Here is a 23,481-nt window from a genome sequence, read left to right as displayed (position 1 = left end):
CAATGTTAAATTAACAGAATGGAAAGTCAAACTTATGACTGATTTTGTGCTGAAAGAAAAAAATATAATAAATAATTTCATAGTTTGCATGTAGGGTAAGGACAGATAAAAAAAATGCTAACAAACACATACAGGTACATCTCAATGAATTTGAATATCATAGAAAAGTGTATCTATGTCAGAAATTAAATTCAAAAAGTGGAAATAACACATTACATAAATCCATTACATACAGAATGACATCACATTTAATGAAGACCTACAATTCAGTGTCTCAACAAATTTGAATATTACAAAATTTTAAAAAGTATGTTTAATATGGAAATGTTGGCCTCTGAAAAGTATGTCCATCTATATGACTCAATACTTGGTTGGGGCTATTTGACTTGAACAACTGGAAATGGACTTTTACATCATATTCTGATGTATTGAGATGAACCTGTATGAACCAAAATGAGCAAACTTTTCTTCTAATGTCCCTTGCACAAGGTGGATATATACATATGTTTTCTAGATAATGATTTTGGTTATTATCATGGAAAATGTCTCGATATCAGCTCTTAAATTAAACTCTTATTAATTAGTTTTGTTGTTATCATTATATTTGTTCAAACAAATGTACCTTTAGTTCTTCCAGGCATTAAAATGAACAAGAAATTGAAGGAAAAGGGTGGTCTAATATTTTTTCGATGACTAAATAAAAGCTAAGACTTTTATAAGCAGTAGTTTGAGCCAAACCAGAAGATATAAGCAGTGATTATATTTGATTTTTGAAAATGTGTGTGTGTGTTCTATATGACATTCTGATGGAACTCATGAAACATTCTAGAACGTGACATCAAAGAGACGTGTTCCTATCAGAATGATGTCAGAGTCTCCCAGTTAGTCTTCAGACACGTTTTCAATCACTTCAGACAAGTTTTGCTCCCGTTCAGTCGTGTTTTTAGCTACTGAAAGATTTGCAAAGATGTTTGATCGTAAACCAAAGGTTTGTTGCACAGACTCTTCACGTCTGTTTGTGTAGTTTCTGCACTGTTTGAGACTTTCTCCAGCTAAATATTTGGCATCACTCACTGTCAGAAGTCTTTTTGTGGTTATCTGTGAAACTTTTTCATATATTTTCGATAATTTCCATTGCTTTTTGTGCTAATTTGTATTATATTTGTCCTTATTCTGAACAGAAAATACAGATCGCTCCTGAAAAAGTTGAGGGAGATCAGAGCTTCAATGGACGGTAAGAAAGTTGCTTTTGGAAACTTAGCGAACACCTGTAACATGTGATGCAGTTAACCAAAGTGTTGTGTAACACAGCAGCACAACTTGTACACTAAAAGTTGTTTTTCTTAATATTTGTCTACCAATTTTGCACATGTGGAGGAGCCACAACATCCTATTAACATAATTGAATCAACAGCTCCTCTGTTTCAGGCTCAACAACACATTCAAATCATTTATTAGAGAACTGTTCATGGCATCCTATCAGTGTTTTTAAGGGATTCAATATTTAAATATTGTGTTATTGTAAAAGTCAGTGAACTCAGAGACCTGTATCATGACTGGGAATTTGTTTTTTTAGACTTGATGACCAATACAAACTCTTGTTAAAACCTACATTTTTTTAGCCTTTTACACTTAAATCTAAAAAATATTTTCATATTATAATTTCTACTTGTAATAAATCCTTTCAAAATAAAGGGAATTTTAATCAACGTTCTAAATTGATTGATATTGAAGGAGTCTACAGCAGAAGCTTTACAATTATGTTTAAAGTAATTACATCTGTTGAATGATGTAATGGACATACTTGCCGTGATTGAAGTTGTCTTTACCAGTTATTCTTAAAAGCAGGTATCCATAGAACTCATTAATATTTCAGAGGTCAGGGTCCCTCCTCAAAACCTAAATTTGAGGGGTGATTTAGCCCACTCCACGACAAGATCTGATGTCAGTGGTACCAAAGCTCCTCATGTCTTCTAGTTTCATGTGAAACCAGCATCTTCACTTTGTTTACAGCCACAGAAAGTTACAACTGAGCCGGCTACAGCCATTTAAAGACAGTAGCGGTAGCTTGGTCTCACGGGGTTAAACTGTCCCCTTATTGTTTCCAACATGAATTCACAATAAGCTGTGTTTCTGTTTCTGCAGAGTCAACGTGTCAGAAGCTCCCGCCACCAGGACCTCTGCAGAGAGCCGCACTAGGAGGACTCCCTGGTGGTCCAGACTGTTCAGACGCAGTCAGGTATGTTTCACAGGAAGCCTTGATGCTTCATGTGACTCCTTTCACAAGTTTGTAACATTTCTATGTGGACACAGAAGATGCTTGACGTTGTTTTTGTTCATTCTTACTCTACAGAATGAAGACACAAGTCCACCAGAGACTTTGAAAGAGCCAACGAAGAAGTCGTCGTCTTTCTGGAGACTGTTTAGCTGCTGCAGGGTATGTTTCACACAAAGATCTACTGCTTTTAGAATTAGCGGATATTTATAGTCTGGATGTGAATATTGTCTTCTAAAGTCTTCATTCTCACTGTTGTTTCTGTGTTATTGAACCGCTGGAGTTTTTTTTGTCCTCCAACAGAGAAAAAGTCGCGTGGCTCCCAGTGTTGAAGATCAACAGCAGCTCCTTCAGCCCGACGGCTCCGTCCAAGCTGATGAAGTGGTGGAGTTTAAAGGACTCACTGAAGAAGAAGAGAACGAGCTGGAAGAAACTAAGAAGGAGGACGAGAAAGCAGCTCCCACCGTGCCTCAGCAGACAGATTTTGCGTCCCTCCTTGAAGACGCAGTCGTCAAGGTCTTGTGCCAGAAACAGACCCAGCAGAACCAGAACAGGTCAGTCCACAACTACTCTCATATTTTATACTTCACATTCAAAGCCACATTTTAATATCAAGTTCACAAGATCAAGTGTTATTTCCCATCTTATTATGGTACGCTCAATGTTTCTCCATGTTTCAGACCCGTGAAAACTGAAGCTGGGACCCGACAGCCCATCAGCTCCACCCAAGTCGACAAAGTGGTGGAGTGTAAAGAACTCAGCAAAGAAGAGAAGGATGTGTTGAAAGAAGACAAGAAGGAGGACAGGAAAGCAGCTGCCACGGTGCCTCAGCAGCCTGAATCTGGAGACAAAGTCACCAAAGTGGTGCACCAGAAAGCAACTGTCATCAGACCGTGGAGCCTCAGAGTTCAACACATCTCCTGGCTCGGGTGAGTAAATCTGCTCACACTTATTCTCACGCAGAGACAAGAAACAACACAGGTTTTAATCTTCCCAGAATGCAACAACTGATTGTTTTTGCAGCTTTGCTTTCGACCTCCATGCAGAACATAAGTCCATAAACTAGTTTATATTTAAGTGAAAGTATCAGCAGTTTGTAATTGGAGATAATGATGTTAACGTGTGATGTGACTTGTTGTGTTTGTGTGTCAGATTTCCCAACCCGCTCAACAACTGCTACATGAACTCCAGCCTGCAGAGTCTGATCACACTCGCAGGCTTCATCAGAGACGTCAACTACCAGGAGGACGCGTGGAGTTTGATTCCTGAGGCTGAGCTGATAAGGTACAGCAGCCTCACACACACACACACACTCTGTACACTCTTGTACTTCTATCTTTGTGAGGGCCCTCATTGGAACAGTGAATTCCCTTGCAAGGTTATAATAGTTTTGGATTTTTCATTAGTTTTAGTTTCAATTTCGTTGTGATTTTTTCTTTTCAAATTCAGTTAGCTTTTAGTTTTAGTTTAGTTTTTATTCGTTTTAGTTTTATGTAATGGGGTAATTTGTTGGGTGGAAGATTAAAAGAGGTCACAGTAAATTTTGCCTTTATTTCCTTTGCCTTATCCATCTTCATTATGTTTGAAAAAAGTTGACTAAGAAGAAAATGAAGGACATTTTCACTATAATTTTAGTTAGTTTTGTTACCACACAATAAAGTTTCAGTTAATAATCATTATCATATAACCTGAACCCTTAAAAAAAAGTCTGAAATCTCAAAAAAGCCTTTAAAGAAGTGAGGACCGGCCGAAATGTCCTCACTTTGCAAAAATGCCCTCACTCTGTTGGTTAAAAACATGTTCTGGTCCTCACTATGTAGGAAGTACAAGAACACACACACACACACACACACACACTGACGGAGATCTAACAACCACCTTTTCCTTCTCTATCTCCAGCCGTTTTATGAACATTGTGAGATGTCACGGCTCCAGAGACGGCCACCACAAGCTTCGGGCCCTCGACGTCTTCAAGAGGACCGTCTCCATCCTGGCCCCTGAATTTGCCGACAACGGCCAGAAAGTGAGTCCGCTTGTTACCGTCTCATTGCTGCCTGCTGCAGTCTTCTTCTCGTCTGTGCCTTTAAATTAAACCTGTGTGTCTGTGTGTGTGTTCAGGATGCCCATGAGTTCATCACAACCGTCCTGGGTCAGATGAGGACTCTGGCTCCACCGCTGCAGGAAGTCGCAGCCTTCGTGGGAAACAGCTACTGCTGCCCTGTGGAGAAGAACCTGGTGTTTAAGATGCAGAACACCAGGACATGCAAAAGGTAAAAGCACACAGAGAGAAACCTGAGTAGCTTATCTCTAAAGGGTCCGTTCAGCTCAGTGGCAGTTCTAGACCAATTTTACTGTGGAGGCCAAGGAGGGGTTTAATCAGAGGGGCACATTAGCACATACAAATGGCAAAGATGATATTTAAGCATTCAAAACCTTTATTTTAGCTTATTTAAACATCTCATTTAAGTATATTTGGAAGATACGAATACATTGATTTAAACAATGAGACTCACCAACAAAAACAGTTTTTTTTGTATGACAATGACATTTCTCATTTAATCATTTGCATATATACCAATATTTTATTGGACAATTAAACTATTATACAATGTACACATTCTGGGTTCCTTTTGTGTACAATGAGATATTGTTTGAACAAAAAAAAGGTAAGAATTGTTTATCGTTATAAATTGATCATTTTATTATTAATTTGACACAGGGGCCACAGCAGGGCCCCTGTAGGCCACTGTGTAGAACCGCCACTGGTTCAGCTAAATCAGAAAATAATTCTCTTCCATTGACTGTATTTATTTTCTCTAATGTGCAGGTGTGGAGCTCAATCCATCAGAGAGGAGGAGTTCACCAACCTTTCTCTGGACCTGCTCCCTGGTGCCTCAGTACAGGTAATGATCCAGAACTACCAGAAGGTAAGAACCTCATTCACATCAACACGGACTGAGAGGAACCTCATGGAACAAAACATTTGGCCCTGCTGTGTTGTTGCTGTGTTTTAACTGACTGCTTGTTGTCCCTGCAGGAAACACAGCTGGAGTTTAAATGTGAATGTGGAGGCAAGACATCAGGCCAGCGCTCCACCTTCCTGACCCTGCCCAAGTGAGTCACATCACATCCATCACAAACCTGCAGTTACAAAATCTGAAACACGTTAACCCTGTGTACAGACTTAGATTCATGGAGGTGTTTTTGCTGGCTTTTATTCATTTATCCAGTTAATTTCTGCAATCACTCACCTTGTGCCTCTGCTGTTTCCTTTCCTATCCTCAGAGTCCTGATGTTACAGATAAAGAGATTCACCTTCACTCCGTGCTATCAGCTGGTAAAGCTGCAGGACCCCGTCGACCTCTTCAGGGAGCTGATGGTGACCTCCACACAGGTAGAACAATCACACACACGCACGCACGCACGCACGCACGCACGCACGCACGCACACACACACACACACACACACAGAGTTTGTGGAGCTAACTGTTACTGTTACTGTGTTTCTCCTCAGGCGGAGGGCTTGTACAGCCTGGTTAGTGTCATCAGCCATTTAGGCACCAGAGGAAACAGTGGTAAGATATTTACACACTCAAGGTCTAACTGTCAGTAGCCCTAGTCCCTCTAACAGATACAGGTGCATCTCAATAAATTAGAATATCATAGAGAAAAGTTTGTCGGTAATTCAATTTAAAAAGTGGAAATAACACATTATATAGATCCATTACACACAGAATGAAACATTTAATGCCTTCATTTATTGAATTTCTCCAAATTATAATGATTATGGCTTCCATTTAATGAAGGCCTAAAATTCAGTATCTCAAAAAAAAAAAAAGAATATTACAAAAGACCAAAAATTATGTTTAATATGGAAATGTTGGCCTCTGAAAAGTATGTCCATCTATATGACTCAATATTTGGTTGGGGCTATTTGACTTGAACTACTGGAAATGGACTTTTCCATCATATTCTAATGTATTGAGATGGACCTGTAGATAAAGGTGGAGAATATTCAGTTATTTACTGACTAGCACACTTTAAATACTGGTTTTCTGTAAAAAAAAATCATTTACATTTTGAATTAAGTTTGGTTGGAGACTGCAGTTCTCCTCCTCTTTATAAGCTCCTCTTCATGTGAAGCTGTAACAGTGATTCCTCTCCCGTTAGGACACTACGTCAGTGACGGCGTGCACCCGGACCAGGACATGGGTGGTGCAGGTGACCGCTGGCTCCACTATAATGACGCCCAGGTCACGGAGACAACCAGGCGGGCTGTCTGTGAGCAGCGTCAGAGGACAGCCTACATCCTTTTCTACCAGAGACGGGTAAGAGGACGACTACGACAAACACATCATACAAACATGTTGCTTGTTCCACACGGAGCCCACTAACATTTTCTGTGTGTCTTTAGATGTAGGCCGCTCTGGGAATGGGGGGACTTACCGGTGCCAGAGTCCCTGGACAACACAGAAGGCACCAAGAGACCTGAAATGAAATCTGTCAGGCTCAAGAAGAAGATCCAGTCCAGGTGAGTAGTCATGGAGACCCACAGGTAAGTCTGTTCATCCCTGTTTGTGTGTTGCAGGTGGTGCAGCTGAAGATGGAGGTTTTGGGTCACAACCAACAGTCGTCCTGTGATCCTGGAGCAGCAGCAGCAGCAGCAGCAGCAGCGGTAGGTCCCCCCAGCCCTGAGGAGGAAGGGTTCCCCCAGAGAGTCTGGTCCCTCTCGAGGTTTCTGCCACAGCAGTTTTTCCTCGCCACAGTCGCCGACGCCTTTGACCAAATCAGAACTCGTCTCCCGCAAATCACGAGACGACTTGGTCCGCATGGCTTGCTCTCTGGGTAGTAAAAAAGATAGATAGGGCTACACGGTGGTGTAGTGGCCTCACAGCAAGAGGGTCTCAGGTTTGAATCCGGCCTGCGGCTCTTCTGTGTGGAGTTTGCATGTTCTCCCCGTGTCAGCGTGGGTTCTCTCCGGGTACTCCGGCTTCCTCCCATGGTCCTAAACATGCAGCTTAGGTTCAATTAGTGACTCTTAATTGGCCGTAGGAGTGAATGGGAGCATGAATGATTGAATGTCTCTATGAATGAATGAATGAAAAAATATATTGTAAATAGTAGTTACATTTTTTTAATTAATATTATTTTTAATATAAATAAAATATTTTAATATAAATAAATATATTTTAATATAAATATCTTAATTTTCTGACGCATCCGTTTTATGAGCTACCCATCACTTTACCTCCTGTCCAGTATACAGTAACATTATCTCCAGTGATCACATTACAATAATAATAATAATATTCATAACAATAACAACTTAAATTTATATATCACCTTTCAAGAAGCCCAAGGACGCTTTACAATACAAGACAATAAAATACAGTAAGAACAATACAACACAGTAAGAAATTACAGCTTTTCACTTTTCACAGTGAGCGTTAAGTTGTAAAATCAAGCTAACGCTGGTGGTGATTATTTATCATGAATATATATTTTAACATAAATGCACTTATTTATATTTTTAAAGAGCATCATTTATCTTTTTCACCGCAGCGTTATTCATAATTGAACAGTATTAAGGATCTCTTTTTAACCAACTTTAATATTTAAACTACAGTGCATTATAACACCTTAAATACATCTCAGTTATCAGAAAACAATTATTACAACCTGACATCATATCAACACCAATATACATCATATGCATTCTCTATTTCCCCTAATACATAATAAAAAAGCAACAGTTTTATAGACTGTTTCATGAATGTATTTGATTAACTTCCTTAAAGTCATATCTATTTTACTTTATCCTCTATTTATTCGTATTGTGTAATGAATTTACCCCTTTTGTGATGTGATTGATTTAGTCAACTTATTTTGTATGTATGAATGTGGTTCTCCTCTTTTAAATTGTATTGTGTATTTTTTATGTCTGACTATGATTGACATTTTAGATTAATTTTTTTTAATGGCTTCTTTATTTCCCTCATTTAAATGCTGTAGCTACATGTTAGCTTACCCAGCTACACCGTTAGCACTCACATCACATATTACAGCTAACACCTGAGCTTGCATAGCGGTAGCATCAAACGCAAGGAAACATTAATGTAGCTTAGATTGGTTTAATAAAAGTATCTCAATGAAAGCCATGTTCAGTTCAGCTTTTTTGATTTCAAACATGTGCGAGTAACACAACAAAGTAAACTCAAAAACAAATACATCCAATGAGAATAATGAAAACAAAAAAAAATAGCAATAGTCAAAACAAAAGCTATGTGAACGCAACATGTCCGAAAAGGAGTAGGATGAAGCATAAGCTTATTTAAACCTACCCCTTCTCCACTACTACTTCCCCCCCCCTAAACATACATATTTAAATGATACATATTTACAAAAAAATAGAAAATAAATAGATTTGATACGTTTCGATAGGTCATATATTTTTTTTTATCAATCCCTGTTCAATGACCATGATCATTTTTGGAGAAATTCTGAGATTATAATGGGTGTGTATTGCACGGAATGTTCGTGGCCAGGGAGACATACAGAGGAAAAAAACAACAGCAAAGCAACACAAAAAACACACTAAAAAGCTGACCCCGTCACATAATGTACACAGGATAATATACTTACTTTTTAAAAAAACTGCCATACTCCCCATGATGACAAATTGCATCGATGATGCTTAAGACCTCAATATTAACTGGAAACAAAAAATGTTTTGTGTTGTTTTTTTTTTAAAATCAAGCACTCATCTCTATATGGTGATACTGATACTGAGCTACAATGTTTCATATCCAAGTTCACGTAGTTGTTACTAATGCAATATAAAGCAGGATCTATCACTGTTAAATATCTTATGCTATAAATGTGGAAACTAGCATGTCTTCAGCAAACCAAGCATGTGAAAGCTAACTGGTCCTGAATGAGACCAGGGTTAGTGCAGTTCTACCCAGAAGCATTTGCAAAGCTCGTCTTTTGTTATGATATCTACTGGTATCATTGCTTTGTGTTCTCACACACAGTAAAACATGTCTGTAGATTTTACAGTGAAAAACTGCTAAACCATGACAGTAAAAGACTGTAAAATGATAAATGGGTTAATTCAGTTTCAGTAACAATGAAACACCGTAAATGTTTATATCAGCTAAACAGTAGTTTTTACATTTTACTGTAATATTTAAAGGTAAAATCTTTAATTCATGCAGCATTTATAAAGTTTTTCTTGTCAATTATATGGCAGAACAGTGTTTCTTTTGATGGAAAAACTTTTTATTTTTTATGGTAAAATAGGGACTAAAATAGCTATCTTAAACGGGAAATCAACAGTGCTAATATAATATATATATTACCATAATATATATAAAACCAAATATAATATAATACCATAATATTACAAAAAGTTGCACCGTATTTATTACGGTAAAGTTCTGGCAACCACAGCTTCTGTTTTTTTACTGTAAAAACGACAGTTTGTTTTTTACAGCGCAGGCGCACAAATAACATCAATGCCCGATGTGTTATTTCTGCACTAGTAGAGCACAATCAGGTTTGCCTGAATGTCTTTCAAACCAATATTTTGCTGTTTTTATGTGATGTGCATCTTTGCGTCTGTCCCATCCTTGTGAATGTAGTATCTCAGGAATGCCTTGAAGGAAATTCTTCAAATTCTGTGCAAATGTCCACTCAGACTAAAGGACAAAGTGATTGACTGATTTCTACCAATGTTCACACAGAGATGACCTCCTTAGATTGTGGAGGTCAAAAGTCAAAGTCACAGCGACATCACAAAAACTTTTTTTTGGCTGTAACTCATTTACAAATCATGTTAATGTCAATAATTCTACCTTCTCTCCACCACAATATTTATTGTTATTATTGCACTTCAACTGCACAGGCACCAGAAAATGTGGACATGCTCTGGCAGAGCAGTAATTGCTGTGAAGTTGCATTGTTTGATGAAATAAATAAGTGACAATTCCTCTGTGCGCCCCACTATGAATAGGCTTAAACAGTGGAGAAGACGATGAGTATTCCTACAGTTGCTCTGCTGTCAGACCATATTATACTATTACCAGGTTCATTTAAAGTGTTACGACCCGGCTCGATTTTGAGAGCTGTAACATGTAAAAGGAATAGAAATGAGGTGGAACGCAACACTGGGCAGTTCAGGTTAAAATCAGGTGTTTATTTTTAACCAGTAAGAGAGTGCTGTTGTACAACAAAATATAACAAAAGGAGGCTATATGGGGACTGACAATTAAGCAATAAACTATACAAAGTTGAATAAATGAATTACAAAGCTCTTGGCTTAAAAAACCCCTCTAAAGTACAAAAAGAAGTCAGCACCCAAAAGCTTTCAGAAAACAACAGACAAAACAAACTAAAATTTAAACAAAGGGTGTCCAACTCTTGGTTCTCTTTATCTAACGAATTTACAAACTAACAGAACTTACAAAGACTCCCAAAAAACTATCTGAACCACTCAGACAGGCAAGTGATACTGCTGCAACAATCAATAATACAATACATTGCTTCTAATTACATAAATTGATGTGCAACGAACAGTAAAGGCAGACTGCTCACTCTCTCACAGCCGCCATGAACTGTGGAAACACAAGCGTTTTATAAGGTGCAGTTGGTTGATTGAAGAGTCCTGATTGGCTGACTCGCAGGAATCTCCGCCGCACCAATCACAGACGAGTAAGCAGGAACCAGGAAGTAGGCGGTCTCACAGCTCCAGAAGGTCCAATCAACTTCGAGGAATCCCACAACTGGATTTACATAATTAGGAGAGTAATGCGGAGAAACAATTCAATAAATGAAGAACGGCAGCCAGCCGTAACAAAAGTCATGACCAGGTTGAGTGATTGTGTGATGAGGCTTGCAGCTAAAATATGTGCATCTCCTGCAGAAGTACATGTGAACATGTGAATATGTGAATATGCACGCAGTCATACCCTGCTCTACTCTAAACACACAAGGAAATCAGACAGCTATGAGGGGGACATGACTTCAACTCTGAAAGCCATTAGAAGCACGTCAAAGTCTGATTCAATGAGAAGCTGAAATGACTGTAATATCGTCAAACTTTCAAGTTTTAGATCAACTTTTAGCTGCAGCATTCTGAACCATTTAAAGGAATTTGAAGTTGAAGTGTTTAGAGTAAAAGGAAAGCTCTTTAAGAGGGTCTGACCCTCCCTAACCCTAACCCTTTGGTAATGTTCCGTCCAAATACATGTTTCTATTGGTCATACTGCAACGTCATTATATGAACTTACAGACCAACTAAAAATTAATGGAATACTTAAAACCTCGACTTTAGAAATTAAAAAGTTAAAACTTATCTACGGACTAAAAAGGAGTTAAAGATTTTTTTTGTTGTTGTTTTTTTGAGGAAGGAAACATTTCGACAAACTAAAAAGATCCGACTTCCAAAGACTAAATAGAAATGAAAGAGTTCAAACTTATCTATAAACTAAAAAGGAGTTGAAGTTTTTTGTTTGTAGTTTGTAATTTTGTTTTGTGTGTGTGTGTGTGTGTGTGTGTGGTACTGTCACAGCTCCGGGTTGTACGGAGAGTCAGTCAGCCAGTCCATGACGATCCGCGACAGCACCTCAAAAGATGAGAGACCACCAGGCTGGGACCCCTCAACGTCGTCCTCAGGCTGCTGGACCTCCTTCAGACACACAGACAGAGAGAGGGAGGTGGGGGTTCAGCTACACCCTTTACACTGATGCAGTGTGGGATAGATGTATTTTAGTACTGCTGGTGAATAAGAAACAGCCACAGTATCAACTTATCAATAGATTAAAATTGGGTTTGTTTGTTTGTTTGTTTTTTGAGGAAGGAAAACTTGTCGCCAAACTAAAAAGCAATGACATACTAAAAAATTATCTATGAACTACAAAGAAATCACAGAGTTAAAACTTATTTTAGAGCTGAAAAGGAGTTAAAGGTTGTTTTTTGTTTGTTTGTTTGTCTTTGAGGAAGGACTTAAAAGGTGAAAGTTGATTATTAACTTTTGACTCACTAAAAAGAAATAAATGAGTTCAAACTAAACCAAAACCTAAATAGAAATGAAAGACCTCAAATGTTTTTACGGACTAAAAGGAGTTAAAGGGCGTTTTGAGGGAGGACATGAAAGTTGAAAGGAAAGACATGAAAAATGTCTACGAACTCAATAGAAATTTAAAAATTCACACTTATCAAGGAACAAAAAAAAAAAGAAATACGTACGACATATCTATGGACAAAATAGAAATTAAAGAGTTAAAGTTTATCTTTAAATGAAAAAGGCGTCAAAGAATTGTTAGTAGTGAATGTGTGTGTGTGTGTGTGTGTGTGGTACTGTCACAGCTCCTGTCTGTATGAAGAGTCAGTCAACCACAGTATTAATAACACTGAAGCAAATATTACTTCTGCTTGTGAATGAATAAAACGTACCATCTTATCTTTTTGTGTCGTGTTATAATGAGTGTGTCTGTGTTGAAGTGTTTATAATAAAAGGAAAGCTCTTTAAGAGGGTCTGACCCTCCCTAACCCTAACCCTTTGGTAATGTTCCATCCAAATACATGTTTCTATTGGTCATACTGCAACTTCATGAAATAACAAGACACTAGTTTCAATTGTTTCATCTGTTCTTTACCTGATATATTTAGACAAAGCCAAATAATTATGGTATTAATTAGAAACTGTATGAGAGAATAGTTTTCATGTCTTCTACCAACTTTAAAAAAAAAAAAAAAGGATTTGAATGGAACATCACCATCAGACCCTCTTAAAGCTCTTTCCTTCTACAAAGTTAAAAAAAAAAAAAATCAAATACATCTACACTATGTGTTTCTGTTGTTCTTTTTTGCTATTGTTATTATATTTTAGTTAGTTGAAAATGTGTTTCACTAGTTTCAGCCTCAAGAGTTCAAGAGAAAAGAAAACTTTCTCCTTAAATTAACATTTAAAACATTTAACATTTGAAGCTGTGCACTCCTGACCTCTAGTGGCTGAAGTCAGTGCAACATGCTATCATGAAACAAACCTCCACATACATGTTTAAACTCACTGAGTTAATATACTGACAGCACAGAATCAACTTGGTGAAACAAAAGAAAAAGCTTCATGAACCAGGTGGAACAGTTCTGTCAGTCGACTCTAAAACCCTTTGAGCCTGTCACAGAAAATATTTAGGATTATTTTTTTAAAAGTGGCAATGAGTCTGAATACTTAATCATTGCTTTTTTTTTTTTTTTTACAGAAAGTTTAGTAGGCATCAGATAAAACACTTACATTAATTTTCTACATACTAGGAAAGGAATAGAGAATGAAAAAACTTACCAACAAACTAAACATAAATTAAATACTTAAAACTTGAACTATATAGAAATTAAAAAGTTAAAACTTATCAATGGACATCAAAGGAGATAAAGATTTTTTTTTTTGAGGAAGGAAAACTTATTGACAAACTAAAAAGATATGAAATACGCAAAACTTTTCTATGAACTACAAAGAAATGACAGAGAGAGAAAAAATTATCCAAAGACTAAATATAAATGAAAGAGTTAAAACTTACCTTAGAGCTAAAAAGGAGTTAAAGTTTTTTTTTTTTTTTTTAAGGAAGGACATGAAAGGTGAAAGTTGAGTTTAAACTTACAGACCAACTAAAAATGAACGAAATACTTAAAACTTCGACTATAGAAATTAAAAAGTTAAAACTTATCTACGGACTAAAAAGGAGTTAAAGATTTTTTTTTTTTTTTTGAGGAAGGAAACATTTCAACAAGCTAAAAAGATCCGACTTCCAAAGACTAAATAGAAATGAAAGAATTAAAACTTATCTATAAACTAAAAAGGAGTTAAAGTTTTGGTTTTTTTGTTTTTTGTTTTTTTTAGGAAGGACATGAAAGGTGAAAGTTGAATTTAAACTTATCTACAAACTAAAAATGAATAAAATAGTTAACATTTAAGTGGAAACTTACGAACTAAAAAGAAAGAAAAACATATCTATGGACTAAAGAGAAATTACAGAGTTTAAACTTAAAGGGAGTTGAAGTTTTTTGTTTGTTTGTTTGTAGTTTGTAATTTTGTTTTGTGTGTGTGTGTGTGTGTGTCTGGTACTGTCACAGCTCCGGGTTGTACGGAGAGTCAGTCAGCCAGTCCATGACGATCCGCGACAGCACCTCAAAAGATGAGAGACCACCAGGCTGGGACCCCTCAACGTCGTCCTCAGGCTGCTGGACCTCCTTCAGACACACAGACAGAGAGAGGGAGGTGGGGGTTCAGCTACACCCTTTACACTGATGCAGTGTGGGATAGATGTGTGTGACACAGTAGGACCACTCACCTCCAGGCTGCTCTGTGAAGAGGTGGAGGGCTGTGGGCTGGGGCTCCGCTCCGGCAGCACAGGTGCAGTCACACAGAGTTTCTTCTCCGGGGGCTCCTCGCGGTCGGCAGAGCTGCTCTCCCTCTTACGATTTGTGCCCTCCGAAGCCTGTTGAAGAGGAACAGTGAGAGAAAGTAAGGGACCAGATACAGTTATCATCCTTTCAGACTGCTGCTGTAACATCACTGCTTTCCATCTGTGCTTCCTGTTTCACTGAAAATGGCTTTATTATAAAATGGTACCATGAAAGGCTAAGTACTAGTCAATAAGAGCAATTACTATACAGATAATTATTACAGGAATACCAGAACGCTTCAACGCCACACTTGGATCCACACTTCTCATCATATCAATAATCGCACTGGCCTCTAACACACCAAACTTACTGATCGCTTAGTGTAACGCGCGGACTGAGGTGGGACCAAACGCACGATCGCCACAACGATACATCTTCATCCAGACCAGCAGGAGGACAAACAGTCAGTGGGTCAGCTGCCTGCAGGACATACAGCCGGAGAAACTGAAGACACGTTACTGCTCGTTCCAGGAGAGGGACTCAGGCCACACATTCATGATAATGGCTCAAAGCCCCAGTCTTTCATCCAGGAGACCGCTGTCCATGTCCCGTTGTTGGAAGTTTGTCCAGAGGTCGTGTTTTTGAAGCCTAATCCTGGTCTCGTCTCCTAACCTTAAGGTCGTGGTTTTGGTGCCTGAACTATTTCACAACTTTAACAATGTGTTTTTAACAGCTGTCGTCACGTTTCAACGATTTCTGATATCCTGACAGCTCCATTTTCAACTAATCATAACACTTTGTTTTTTTGCACTGAGGATGCTTTTATTGCTTTTCTTCTAGTCACGTATACTGGATGTCATCAAAAATACAGTGTCAATACTTGTTAGGTAACTTAATCTCTCTGTCAGAGAGATTAAGTTACCTAACAAGTATTGACACAAGGTGCATGTTGTCACACTTTAAGGATGAGACACACTGTCATTTTTAATGTCACAATTGTCAGAGTCCCACAAACATTTATGTGCATTTATTCACTGATTGTATGGGTAATTAGTCATTTAGTAGTCATAGTCATTTAAACTTATATCAAAGCACTGCACACTAAAGATAATGTTAGAAAAAGATATTTTAAGTAAGCACAAACGCATAACACTTTTACTGTGTGCATCACAAGAGTTTTACCTGGTTGGTGATGGTGCTGTCCCGTCTCCTGCTGGGCACCGTCCTCCAGTAGCTGTGGTCACTGAGGTGAGATGATACGTCACACATCTGTAATGGTCAACATACAGTTTAGGTTAGTTAGTTTATTATTTGCCTAATTTAACACAACTAAATGTTGTGTAAATTGAATAAAAGTGTCACATTTAGCCTTCTGATCCTGAGATCACTGATTTTTCCCTTAAATAAGTTATTTTCTCTTCTCTGTGTACAGTAAATGTCATTGTTCCCTTCTTGCTAATTTGTCAGAAAAAGAAAGCTACTAAATGGATGATTGCAATCAGTTATTCAGGCCTTTACCAACGTCTTCACTGCAATATTTCATGTTTAATAGATGTGTTTATATTTTTGACTGAGCTAACTCTCCACAGCTGACAGGCAGCAGCTGAGGCCGTCGAGCTTTCAACGCCTCAAGGCCCAAATTCAGTCGAGAAGTCGAAAAAAACTGCTTTGAAAAAAAAGTCTGAAAATTATTTAAAACTCGTGAATTCTCACATTTTCAACGATAACTTTTTAGAACAACTAAACAGGGTTCGGTTAGTCACCTTTTTTCGCTGGGCTCTTGCTCACTTTTGAAAAAATCATCGAGTGAAACTTTCTCCTCCAATGTCTCAGAGTGAAATGGTGATTTGGAAACGAATTTCTTCAATCTATAGTCTCCATAGCAACCAGCTTCGTATGTAAACAAGTCTCGCTGCTCAATGTCTATTCTGTTAGATTAACGGCTGTTTGTGTATGTTGTTAGACTGTTGTTAGTTATTTCTTAGTCCATTCTATGTGTGTGTACAGCGCTAGCTCAAAAGTGTCTGTTGTTTAGCATGAGAACCTGCCTTTAGACTTTCTGCTGTCTGATTCAGTGTTTACTTGTACTGTTGAAGGTTGAGCTGCCAGCCGTTGCGAGCAATAAACCACAACGCGGTCCGAGCCGCAAATATAACCACCCGAGTCTGACTGGTCCCTCTTCCGCCCTACACCATTACCATAAAACACAACGCAGAGTCCCTATATAACCAAAGTGAGAGCTGTGTCCGCATACTCGGCACAACGTCAAACACGTTCCCAGTGGGTGTTGGCCTCCGCCAGGGTTGCCCCTTGTCTCCGATTCTGTTTGTGGTTTTCATGGACAGGATATCAAGGCGCAGCCGGAGGGAGGAAGGGATTCGGTTTGGTGACCTAAGAATTGCATCTCTGCTTTTTGCAGATGATGTGGTTCTTTTGGCTTCATCAAGCCGGGACCTCCAGCACTCGTTGGGGCGGTTTGCAGCCGAGTGCGAAGCAGTTGGGATGAGAGTTAGCACCTCCAAGTCTGAGGCCATGGTTCTCTGCCGGAAAACGGTGGACTGCCCCCTCTGGGTGGGGAGAGAGGTACTGCCTCAAGCGAAGGAGTTCAAGTATCTCGGGGTCTTGTTCACAAGTGAGGGTAGAACGGAGCGTGAGATGGACAGGCGGTTTGGTGCGGCGTCAGCAGTGATGCGGGCGTTGTACCGGACCGTCGTGGTGAAGAAGGAGCTGAGCCGGAAAGCAAAGCTCGATTTACCGGTCCAACTATGTTCCAACCCTCACCTATGGTCATGAACTTTGGGTAGTGATCGAAAGAGCAAGATCGCGGATACAAGCGGCTGAAATGAGCTTCCTCCGTAGGGTGGCTGGGCTCAGCCTTAGAGATAGGGTGAGGAGCTCAGACATCCGGAGGGAGCTCGGAGTAGAGCCGCTGCTCCTTCGTGTCGAAAGGAGTCAGCTGAGGTGGTTTGGGCATCTGGTAAGGATGCCTCCCGGGCGCCTCCAGTTAGAGGTGTTCCGGGCACGTCCAACTGGTAGGAGGCCCCGGGGAAGACCCAGAACACGGTAGAGGGATTATATCTCTCTCCTGGCCTGGGAACGCCTCGGGGTCCCCCAGGAGGAGCTGGACGTTGTGGCTGGGGAGAGGGACGTCTGGAATGCCCTGCTTAGCCTGCTGCCCCCGCGACCCGGCCCCGGATAAGCGGAAGAAAATGGATGGATGGATGGACAACACAGAGTCCGAGAGTGTGGAGAGGCTCATTTCACGCGGGCCGGGTTACATCTTTGGTGCCGTGACCCGAATTTGCAGCGCTTCGAGACCGCAGAGGAAGCGAGGCTGGCCGCAGCCCCTCAACTCGGCTGCTATTATTAAACTGTCTGAATAACTACTACCATTAGAGCTTTGTTACGAGAATATCTATCCTCTCTAACATATCCTTTGTATACGCGTTTTCATTTGAGTGCTTTCCATGCTATTCTAACAGTAATAATAATTTGATCAAATGGTAAATGAGTATTTTGTGTTAAACATTTATGTAAGGGTAATTTGTGACTATTATTAAGCAAGTATTGCTGATTTATCTCATACATATCCTCTGCATTGAGCGTGTGTAATGACGTTTTGAGTTTGGTTTCAGCGAAAAAGTGAATTTTTGGGCTATTTACAATTGTACCACACTTTCTATTTTTTGTTTGTCATATTCTATCAAAAATAGCTCTGACACATACACAGTCACAAGCTTTAAAAATTTTTCGGGCCCCCTCAACCCCCAATGAATTAGATGTTCTTCACTTTTCATGCAGCGCATCAAATCCATGTTCTTCCACATGTATTTCCAAACCAAACTCAATGCAAATTTGATCTAATTATAACAGCGGCCAGGTGAAGTTTCTGTACACAGACAAACCTTTTGTCTACTGAAATGTGAGTCAGCGAGGTGAAGTGAGGACGGCTCGACACACTGAGCACACATTCATTTTGTCAAGAGATTAAATGTTTGTAGTAGGTTGAGAGAAAAGTGTATAATTCACCAACAACAGTCAGTTTACATCTGGAAACACAAGTTGTGTTTGATTCTACTAATAATCATTTTAATCAACCAAGGCTGAAAGAAAATTGATTTATTTATCCTTTAATTAGCCAGAAAATTGAGATACTTTTGATCCCATCAACATTAAATTATTTTCATTAACTGTAAACCCTTCTACTCCCCCAATAAGTTTGACTTCAGTCATTCTGGTCAGTGTCTTACATTCCACCGCAGGCCAATGTGCTTGCCGACCAGATACTGTGTGTGGAGAGGACACACCCTGACTCCTTACTGAGTGTCCTCAGTGACTTTAACAAAGGAAACTGTTATATTATATTTGAATAATTATAAGAAGGCAGATAGCCAATGTGTTTTGTTTCACTGTCAAATAGCCCCAACCAAGTATTAATGATCTATATAATGTGTTATTTACACTTTTTGAATTTAATTACTGACATAAATAAAGTTTCTATGATATACTAATATATTGAGATGAATCTGTATACTGATTGCCAGAGCTGTAGTCCTCAAGGTGTAACACATCACACACATTTTATTCAAGTTAATCTAAAAATGAGCTCTTTAGTTGGAGATGGCTTAATCCGCTTTGAAAAGGACAAATAATTCAACCCATCTTAAAAATCTGGATAATGATGCCATCTAGTGGTCAGTCTCTCTTTTTAAATCTGTTCATAGTCACAAAATGAGAAAACAGGTCCTAATAACATATAGTAGTTTAAAACTGCTTTTTTCCAATAAAAATAATTTGTGAACACAACCACGACATTACATCAATGTTTAAGTTGACAAATTTAACTGCAGTCAGTTTATTATTTCCATATCCAGAAGTCACAGAGCAACATTAACATTCCTTGAGTTTAAGATAATGTTAAAACTACAGTTTGTGGTTTGATGGGGAGTTACATGCTGGATCTATTACTTCATGAACAGCAGGGGGCAGTCACTGTGGGGTTGCCAGGTTTGGTACCACCAGAGACTTCTACAAAAATATGTGCTCAGTGACACAGTTGCACAGATGTGCTATTATATACATGTATGCAAACAGACTTTAAATAAAAAGGCACAATCATTATTCAGCTGAATGTAGGTCGCAAAGGATTCTGTTGGTCTTAATGTTTTTCACAGCATCCAAACTGTCTTTAAATCTGGCTTGTATGTAAATAATCAAATGTGTTGTTTTATTTTTTTACTCCTTTTTGCTTTTTTTGTGTGCATAAAAAGTGAACATTATTTTTTTTAACCATTATTTCATTTATAGTAATATTTTGAGTGGTTATCCGTGCGTGTACATTAAAAAATATATTTAATTTGATTTATTAATTGATTTATGTATTTTGGGTTCTTGGCAGCCTTAAACAATGTTAAATTAACAGAATGGAAAGTCAAACTTATGACTGATTTTGTGCTGAAAGAAAAAAATATAATAAATAATTTCATAGTTTGCATGTAGGGTAAGGACAGATAAAAAAAATGCTAACAAACACATACAGGTACATCTCAATGAATTTGAATATCATAGAAAAGTGTATCTATGTCAGAAATTAAATTCAAAAAGTGGAAATAACACATTACATAAATCCATTACATACAGAATGACATCACATTTAATGAAGACCTACAATTCAGTGTCTCAACAAATTTGAATATTACAAAATTTTAAAAAGTATGTTTAATATGGAAATGTTGGCCTCTGAAAAGTATGTCCATCTATATGACTCAATACTTGGTTGGGGCTATTTGACTTGAACAACTGGAAATGGACTTTTACATCATATTCTAATGTATTGAGATGAACCTGTATGAACCAAAATGAGCAAACTTTTCTTCTAATGTCCCTTGCACAAGGTGGATATATACATATGTTTTCTAGATAATGATTTTGGTTATTATCATGGAAAATGTCTCGATATCAGCTCTTAAATTAAACTCTTATTAATTAGTTTTGTTGTTATCATTATATTTGTTCAAACAAATGTACCTTTAGTTCTTCCAGGCATTAAAATGAACAAGAAATTGAAGGAAAAGGGTGGTCTAATATTTTTTTCCATGACTATATATACAAATAAAAGCTAAGACTTTTATAAGCAGTAGTTTGAGCCAAACCAGAAGATATAAGCAGTGATTATATTTGATTTTTGAAAATGTGTGTGTGTGTTCTATATGACATTCTGATGGAACTCATGAAACATTCTAGAACGTGACATCAAAGAGACGTGTTCCTATCAGAATGATGTCAGAGTCTCCCAGTTAGTCTTCAGACACGTTTTCAATCACTTCAGACAAGTTTTGCTCCCGTTCAGTTGTGTTTTTAGCTACTGAAAGATTTGCAAAGATGTTTGATCGTAAACCAAAGGTTTGTTGCACAGACTCTTCACGTATGTTTGTGTAGTTTTTGCACTGTTTGAGACTTTCTCCAGCTAAATATTTGGCATCACTCACTGTCAGAAGTCTTTTTGTGGTTATCTGTTAAACTTTTTCATATATTTTCGATAATTTCCATTGCTTTTTGTGCTAATTTGTATTATATTTGTCCTTATTCTGAACAGAAAATACAGATCGCTCCTGAAAAAGTTGAGGGAGATCAGAGCTTCAATGGACGGTAAGAAAGTTGCTTTTGGAAACTTAGCGAACACCTGTAACATGTGATGCAGTTAACCAAAGTGTTGTGTAACACAGCAGCACAGCTTGTACACTAAAAGTTGTTTTTCTTAATATTTGTCTACCAATTTTGCACATGTGGAGGAGCCACAACATCCTATTAACATAATTGAATCAACAGCTCCTCTGTTTCAGGCTCAACAACACATTCAAATCATTTATTAGAGGACTGTTCATGGCATCCTATCAGTGTTTTTAAGAGATTAAATATTTAAATATTGTGTTATTGTAAAAGTCAGTGAACTCAGAGACCTGTATCATGACTGGGAATTTGTTTTTTTAGACTTGATGACCAATACAAACTCTTGTTAAAACCTACATTTTTTTAGCCTTTTACACTTAAATCTAAAAAATATTTTCATATTATAATTTCTACTTGTAATAAATCCTTTCAAAATAAAGGGAATTTTAATCAACGTTCTAAATTGATTGATATTGAAGGAGTCTACAGCAGAAGCTTTACAATTATGTTTAAAGTAATTACATCTGTTGAATGAAGTAATGGACATACTTGCCGTGATTGAAGTTGTCTTTACCAGTTATTCTTAAAAGCAGGTATCCATAGAACTCATTAATATTTCAGAGGTCAGGGTCCCTCCTCAAAACCTAAATTTGAGGGGTGATTTAGCCCACTCCACGACAAGATCTGATGTCAGTGGTACCAAAGCTCCTCATGTCTTCTAGTTTCATGTGAAACCAGCATCTTCACTTTGTTTACAGCCACAGAAAGTTACAACTGAGCCGGCTACAGCCATTTAAAGACAGTAGCGGTAGCTTGGTCTCACGGGGTTAAACTGTCCCCTTATTGTTTCCAACATGAATTCACAATAAGCTGTGTTTCTGTTTCTGCAGAGTCAACGTGTCAGAAGCTCCCGCCACCAGGACCTCTGCAGAGAGCCGCACTGGGAGGACTCCCTGGTGGTCCAGGCTGTTCAGACGCAGTCAGGTATGTTTCACAGGAAGCCTTGATGCTTCATGTGACTCCTTTCACAAGTTTGTAACATTTCTATGTGGACACAGAAGATGCTTGACGTTGTTTTTGTTCATTCTTACTCTACAGAATGAAGACACAAGTCCACCAGAGACTTTGAAAGAGCCAACGAAGAAGTCGTCGTCTTTCTGGAGACTGTTTAGCTGCTGCAGGGTATGTTTCACACAAAGATCCACTGCTTTTAGAATTAGCGGATATTTATAGTCTGGATGTGAATATTGTCTTCTAAAGTTATTGAACCGCTGGAGTTTTTTTTGTCCTCCAACAGAGAAAAAGTCGCGTGGCTCCCAGTGTTGAAGATGAAGATCAACAGCAGCTCCTTCAGCCCGACGGCTCCGTCCAAGCTGATGAAGTGGTGGAGTTTAAAGGACTCACTGAAGAAGAAGAGAACGAGCTGGAAGAAACTAAGAAGGAGGACGAGAAAGCAGCTCCCACCGTGCCTCAGCAGACAGATTTTGCGTCCCTACTTGAAGACGCAGTCGTCAAGGTCTTGTGCCAGAAACAGACCCAGCAGAACCAGAACAGGTCAGTCCACAACTACTCTCATATTTTATACTTCACATTCAAAGCCACATTTTAATATCAAGTTCACAAGATCAAGTGTTATTCGCCATCTTATTATGGTACGCTCAATGTTTCTCCATGTTTCAGACCCGTGAAAACTGAAGCTGGGACCCGACAGCCCATCAGCTCCACCCAAGTCGACAAAGTGGTGGAGTGTAAAGAACTCAGCAAAGAAGAGAAGGATGTGTTGAAAGAAGACAAGAAGGAGGACAGGAAAGCAGCTGCCACGGTGCCTCAGCAGCCTGAATCTGGAGACAAAGTCACCAAAGTGGTGCACCAGAAAGCAACTGTCATCAGACCGTGGAGCCTCAGAGTTCAACACATCTCCTGGCTCGGGTGAGTAAATCTGCTCACACTTATTCTCACGCAGAGACAAGAAACAACACAGGTTTTAATCTTCCCAGAATGCAACAACTGATTGTTTTTGCAGCTTTGCTTTCGACCTCCATGGAGAACATAAGTCCATAAACTAGTTTATATTTAAGTGAAAGTATCAGCAGTTTGTAATTGGAGATAATGATGTTAACGTGTGATGTGAC

The 23,481-nt window shown here is 38.6% G+C and overlaps 2 protein-coding genes across 3 annotated transcripts in view; both read left to right on the top strand.

Moving 5' to 3' along the window:
* The first annotated feature begins 931 nt into the window (after positions 1–931).
* Positions 932–6,905, top strand: LOC131971518 (ubiquitin carboxyl-terminal hydrolase 3-like). Its single transcript, XM_059333027.1, has 15 exons — positions 932–988; positions 1,182–1,234; positions 2,146–2,239; positions 2,354–2,437; positions 2,579–2,829; positions 2,956–3,204; positions 3,428–3,559; positions 4,175–4,298; positions 4,394–4,545; positions 5,103–5,202; positions 5,313–5,389; positions 5,561–5,669; positions 5,790–5,850; positions 6,446–6,603; positions 6,690–6,905. Exons 1-15 carry the CDS (start codon positions 968–970, stop codon positions 6,693–6,695), a joined length of 1,671 nt encoding a protein of 556 aa, XP_059189010.1. The 5' UTR covers positions 932–967; the 3' UTR covers positions 6,696–6,905.
* A 14,120-nt stretch (positions 6,906–21,025) lies between these two features.
* LOC131972017 (ubiquitin carboxyl-terminal hydrolase 37-like) overlaps positions 21,026–23,481 on the top strand; it is a 6,480-nt gene continuing 4,024 nt past the window's right edge. For both annotated transcript variants that reach the window (XM_059333735.1, XM_059333734.1), the window contains exons 1-6: positions 21,026–21,082; positions 21,276–21,328; positions 22,240–22,333; positions 22,448–22,531; positions 22,647–22,903; positions 23,030–23,278. In XM_059333735.1, the coding sequence (XP_059189718.1) occupies positions 21,062–21,082; positions 21,276–21,328; positions 22,240–22,333; positions 22,448–22,531; positions 22,647–22,903; positions 23,030–23,278 (758 nt within the window). In that variant the 5' untranslated portion in view covers positions 21,026–21,061. The remainder of the gene's footprint in view (positions 21,083–21,275; positions 21,329–22,239; positions 22,334–22,447; positions 22,532–22,646; positions 22,904–23,029; positions 23,279–23,481) is intronic.

The sequence above is a fragment of the Centropristis striata genome, chromosome 5 (assembly GCF_030273125.1).
Source record: "Centropristis striata isolate RG_2023a ecotype Rhode Island chromosome 5, C.striata_1.0, whole genome shotgun sequence".
Taxonomy (NCBI): Eukaryota; Metazoa; Chordata; class Actinopteri; order Perciformes; family Serranidae; genus Centropristis; species Centropristis striata.
The sequence above is the reverse complement of the archived record's forward strand: the minus strand, read 5'-3'. Positions and strand labels throughout refer to the sequence as shown.